Raw genomic sequence first — 5,814 nt, 5'->3', positions numbered from 1 at the left:
GTTCAGAGTTTCTAGGTCAGAAGATCCCAAATATTTCTGCTAGCAATTCTGTTTTAAAACGTAAGGTTAATTTTGGAAAGTGCAACTGCAGCTTTCCAGCAGGTTCACACTTTACTCAGCACTCCCCCCCCCCATCTCTTGTCTTCTGAGGTCTACCCTTTGAATATTAATTTTCATGTGTAAACAGTGACATATTATTTGCAGCAAAATCCTTAAAATAAAGCAAAGAAGAAAGCTAGCTTTGCTGAAGGCTGATCCTGTCTTCTGCTGATATGGGATAATGTGATGGAATACTTGCTGTAGTCCAGATGCCAAGGAGTGCAGCAGTAGATGCAACAAGGACTCAATTCTGTTTGCCCTATTAGTTCCAGAAGAAAGTGAATTCTATTACATGTTTTAACTTTTTCTTTTTTTTTTTTTTCAGATCTGCAAGCAATTTAAGACTAAGCTCCAGTTCATAAAACCAGAAAATGTGCACTGTCTCATGGGTAGTGTTTCTTTCTAAGAGCTGTATCTGTTGTTTGAGAGAGTAAGCACTGGGTTCTCAGTCCAAGAATGAGAACAGAATTACCACACCAGTCTAGGAATAATCTATCAGACTTTGCACACAGATTCAAGATCTCTTGAGACATGATAAAATCTATTGGAGGGATCTGATATATCCTGTTGCCACCAGAATCCATGCAGCTTGTACTCAGGAACAGACTCGCACTTGTCCTGTCAGGAACTCAAAAAGCGGAGTTTGGATTGTGTAGACCTGGGTGTGTAGGTGTGCCCTTCTTCTGTCTGAGTCTGGCCAAAGTGATATTTTTGCACCTGAGGAGGGATGTGTTGGTAATTACTCACTATTTCCTTCCAGCAAGAAGTTGACAAGGGACAAGGAAGACATCTGCTGCACCTCCAGGTCAGCAGACCGTAGTAAGGCATAGAAGGGTTCCAGATGCTCCACTGGCAGGGGGATGTTCACTGCAAGAATGAGAGGAAATATTCATGAGTCTCAGTGTTCACCGTAGTCACATTTTTCCCTTGTTGATCTTAAGCCTCAGGTGCTTCCATACATAGAAATTGCGTGGTATTCCCCTTCATTTAAATTCCACTGCTACTAGCAAACAGGGCAAGTTTCCTGAGAAGGTTTTGAATAATCAAGTACTTCAAAAACATCATGGGAAGGGAAGCAATATGCCTCACTACCAAGCAAGTCATTCTGCCTCACAGCACGTCCTTGTGTTGTGGCTATCTGTACTTTTTCTCCAGAAAAAAATATATGGGATAAAGCTATCACACCAAGTGACTGAATATTCTCTTTGAAGTAAATTTAAAACAAATAAATAGATACATAAATTGCGACCTGCTTGCTGCTGGTATTTCTACCTTTTTGTAGAACCCAAACTCTTGCTGGAATTTTATTTGGGATATCTAGGCTGACTCCTAACCCCTTACAAATTACCTCAGGAGACAGGTGCTCCCACAGCATAGTTGGGACAAAGAAGAACGTTTCCTTAATAAATTTTCACTACAATCTGGCCTCCAGAGTTTGTCCTCTTTCAAAAATTATATGATATAAAGCATTAACCAGTCACTATGTCCATTTCCTTCCACCGTATTTTGACTGTGTAGCTCTCAGGAGATTCAGTATACACTGACTCTACATACTTTGGGTTCTGCTGAGTTTTACAGAGGTTTTAGAGACGTATTATAATTACAAAAATGGCAGTCTTTTATAATCACAAGAGAGATCTCCTCATAGCAAAACCCAGAATTGACTTTGCACACATGGCAATAACAGCATTCCCATTTTCCTGAGCAAACAACATAGTATGAAAGAAAAAAAAACCCACCAAAATTTTGCTTAACAAGTCAAAGGGAGTTTCACAGTTGGAAATAATACTTTTATTGATAATTATGTGAAAATTTTCTAATGCACTTAGAAAACTTACTGTGCTGACTCATATGTAAGTAATAGAGGGCAGCTGACTGCTGTAAACCTGGGTTTTCTGAAAAGGCTAAGGTCCTCAAGGCTTCCAGAGAGTCCTTTCCAAGTGGTGACATTTCAAAGCCTAAAGATGTACAATGACAGCACAGGCTCAATTACACCAGAAAAGGGTTAGTTTACAAAAATAAATTGAAATTTACAGCCAACCAAACACAGAAGGATTTTTGTACTGCAACAATTCCATAAAGCCCACCTATCCTTATTCATGTTTCCATGAGCAGAAGCAATAGATGAATCAAGAACAACCCTCCCTTGGCAATGCCTCTTGTAAAGCTCACAAAGCTAGTGATTGGAAGTAAGATAAATTACAGCCTTTAGACATTTTTATGCTATCTAATATAAATGCAGGTGTTCTTGTTCTCCATAAAAATCTTTATCTTTTTCTGAATCACATAAGATCCTTGCTAAAATATATCTACTAACATGGTGTTCTTAGTTATGGGCTATATAAAGAGTTTATCTTTCTAATTTACTACATTTGAAGTTCACTGTGTTTCTTGTCTTGGGTATTACAATAAAGGATTTCAAGGATTGGCAACATGGATAGCAAAGGGGCTTGCCTCCGGCTCAGATTCTTAGCATGAGTCTACCTGTTCCTGAGTATGATAGTTCCCCTATGAATAAACCAGATGTTCAACAATAGCCATCAAGCAATGGCAGTCATGCATGATTTTTGCAAGTCACTGTATATTATGATGTGTGGAATGGAGCAGCAGAGAGGAAAATAAAAGGGACATTGAGTCAATGCTCAGTAGTATGAAAGAGTTGAAAAGGTAATACAGTATAAATTGACTGGTGGAGCACGCAATTGTAAGATGTATTTTCAGGCAACGGACTAAAGCAGTGCATTAACAACTGATTAAAAATATCTAGCTACTCTGCTTCCCATGGGATAAAGAGATGAGAGGGATGTGAGGGGCATGAGCTTCCATGCCTCAGTGCAAAGCTCAGCCAATGTCTCAAGCCATTAGAACCCGCTGACATGTCAAGACTAGTGAACTCCTACCTTCAAGACTAGTAAGTCAGCTTCACAGAAAGCTTATATGCTTCAAATAAAGATCAGTTTTGTTTAATAATTAACAATACACACAAAGGGAAGGACCAGCCTCTGTATGCAAGGTTTTAGAGAAAAAAAACCCAAACCAAAATCCTGAAATTATTTAATTCTGTTCCTTACACACTAGCTATCTCAATCTTCCATGTATCTGTGGTTCTGTTTGGGAGACTGATAAAGCAGAAACCACCTGAAAACTTCACCTGCTTATAGTATCATCATCTGCCACCCTAGCTAACAGGTGAGTGTGATGATCAAGCATGAAGTCTCTCCTTGCACCCAAATTGTCAAAAAAATTGGCTTCTTGTTTATTTTAAGTTGTTCAGAACTGAGGATAGGAATAAAACACACTAGTGAGCGTTAGAGGAATGTGTCTTGGTTCTCTTTGTGAGGCTTCCCTGCCTCCATCTGCCTTGGCAGCAAGATTTGGTGACTCAGAGAATTAACTCTGTTCTGCTTCCTGGGTGCTCTATGTGTCCTGTCATGGACAGTGGGACCTCCCTGAAAGCTAACATTGCCATCTGTGTACTGCTGTTGTAGAAGCTCTAGGCTCCTTACTGCTGTACCCCAACTCCTGAGGATCCAAGACAGACCAGCCTTTTGAAGACTGATCTCAGAAAGGATCTCTCAAGAAAACATACACTTGGCCTTTTCAGGAAGCACCAGCGGGTGCTGCAAGTGGTCATTCTGGCCTCACCATTTTTTTCAGAACACTCCTTCGTTACACCTGGTCCATCAACTGACCTGGGATACTGCCAAGACAGTCTCTTTATAGAGTTGGGAGCATGCTAGTTTTTGGAAGAAACAGCTCAGCCCTGGAAGATCTCCACTGTATATCAAGCTGAAATATCTGGTCCTATTCTGGATATGAATGTCAGGATTTAACCAGTGCTTAAGGTGCAACAATTAGTGAGCAGTATCAGCAGCACAGGACCCACCACATTCATAGGGTAATGACCCCAGCTAATACTAGCTGCAGCTAATTCACACATGTTCCCAACAAGCAGCGTCACAGCAATTATTCCAAAGGTTGTACCATGACAGATCATTGCAAACAGCATTAACTGGAAAACACCAAGGACAAATGTCGCTCCTGATCCCCCTCACAAAGTAGTTTTGCTTTCCCAAAAAGACAAGTAAAGAAATAGTAGTTTGTGTTGCACAGCCTTCAAACAAATGAAAGTAGAAGACTATGAATTTTATGTAGCAGCTTTAGACAAAAGGTTACACCAAACTTAAAGCAATATGCCCAAATAGCAGTGAGATAAGGAAAACCTAAACAAGCAATGTCCCCTACCTAAGCTTTAGACAGGGACTGTTCTTAGATTGGACAACTGACAAAATACACTCATCCAAGATGACTGCAAGAGTGAAACTGAAAAAAGTTTTCCTATTGACATTGTTGTTTCCCAGGACAGGACAAAGATGACAACACAAACAGATAGACAGAAAATTAGGCAGGTAGCCTGTAAAGCAAAGGAGATGGAGGAAGATTTATGGACCTACTTTGATTCAAGCCAAATCCCACGATTGTGCATCAGCCTGGTGTCTAAAATGTTTGCACAAAAGCACACTTGCTTGGAATCTTGAGATCCCAACTACGCTAGTCTCAGGGTGACTTTGTCCTGCCCCATGTATAGCCCAGACATCCCCAGCACAAGTCCAAGTGTTGTCCAACCAGCCAATGTGGAGGTACACAACTGTGCACATCACACTGTGATTTGCCTGCTCACAGCTCAGCACTCACATAGCATCCAGTCTTGGATGTTTCCAACTCAGTGACTGGCTTAAAAAAATTAACTTCCTTCACTAGAAGGACTCAATTTTTATGGAACATATTTACATGGGTTATGTATTAACAGTGGTGGCCGAACAAGAAAGCAACTGCCCATTTCTACCTAGATCCAGCTGTTATACCACTTGAGCCCTTGGTGTCCTGTAGACAAAGAAAATGCTCTGCAGCTCTAGCCTTTCCAACATCATCACCAAGCTCCTCAATGCCATGCCAGAGCAGATCAGCTACCAATCTGCTTTCAACCCACAAAATCAATCTCCTTGTTCTTTCACAACCCTTTAGAAAAAGGCAAATCATCTTACCTCTTTCAATATGCTGCAGAAACTCCTGTGCTGTCACCCTCTCATGAGGCTGCAGGATGGGCTTGTACAGCTGTCTGCTTCTGGAGCTGTTTTGTTTTAAGCAGGAGCATTTGCTTATCAGAGTTAAGCATTCCTTGATGCCATGCACCAAGTCAGAGGACATCTTCTGAACAAAGGCTATGAAGTCCCGCAGCAGCTGTGTGCATCGGCCACACAGTTGACCCATTCTTGTTCCAAGAGCAGCACAAAGCAAGAAGAAAAGGAAGGAGATAGCAAGAAACCTTTCTTCTGAACTTGTCCACTTTTTGCACTAACTTTCTTCCTCAGTGTTTGTTCTGTCCTGTAGATGTTAGCATCATACCATGTGCAGCTGCTGTAAGGCAGACAAGCTCCTGTGTCCAAAAAGCTACATTTCACAAGACAAGCCTGGTTTCTGCAGCTCTCCCAGAGTCTAGAACTTACTATTTAAAAGGTTGGACTGCAGACACACTCAAAACACCCTCCCTTTGCTTGAAGAAAAATAGAATAATGACCTAAACGCATTTCATGGAGAACAAACGGAGTTTAAGTCCAGGAGCATCCACCAAAGCCTTCATGAGGCTAGAAAAGCTCTGGGATAATGGGAAGCACAACCTCCGTTTTTGTAAGGCAGCTTTCCACATGAAAGGTA

At 41.1% G+C, this 5,814-nt stretch overlaps 1 protein-coding gene across 1 annotated transcript in view; it reads right to left on the bottom strand.

Annotated features, from left to right (window-relative positions):
* Window positions 1–5,370, bottom strand: part of LOC103798107 (vacuolar protein 8-like) — a 24,131-nt gene extending 18,761 nt beyond the window's left edge. The window contains exons 1-3 of the mRNA XM_009070350.1: window positions 5,145–5,370; window positions 1,938–2,057; window positions 847–966 (exon numbers count right to left, since the gene is read on the bottom strand). Coding sequence (XP_009068598.1) covers window positions 847–966; window positions 1,938–2,057; window positions 5,145–5,370 — 466 coding nt within the window. The remainder of the gene's footprint in view (window positions 1–846; window positions 967–1,937; window positions 2,058–5,144) is intronic.
* Window positions 5,371–5,814: the final 444 nt, after the last annotated feature.

This window comes from Acanthisitta chloris, unplaced genomic scaffold (genome assembly GCF_000695815.1).
Source record: "Acanthisitta chloris isolate BGI_N310 unplaced genomic scaffold, ASM69581v1 scaffold42762, whole genome shotgun sequence".
In the NCBI taxonomy this organism is placed as follows: domain Eukaryota; kingdom Metazoa; phylum Chordata; class Aves; order Passeriformes; family Acanthisittidae; genus Acanthisitta; species Acanthisitta chloris.
The sequence above is the reverse complement of the archived record's forward strand: the minus strand, read 5'-3'. Positions and strand labels throughout refer to the sequence as shown.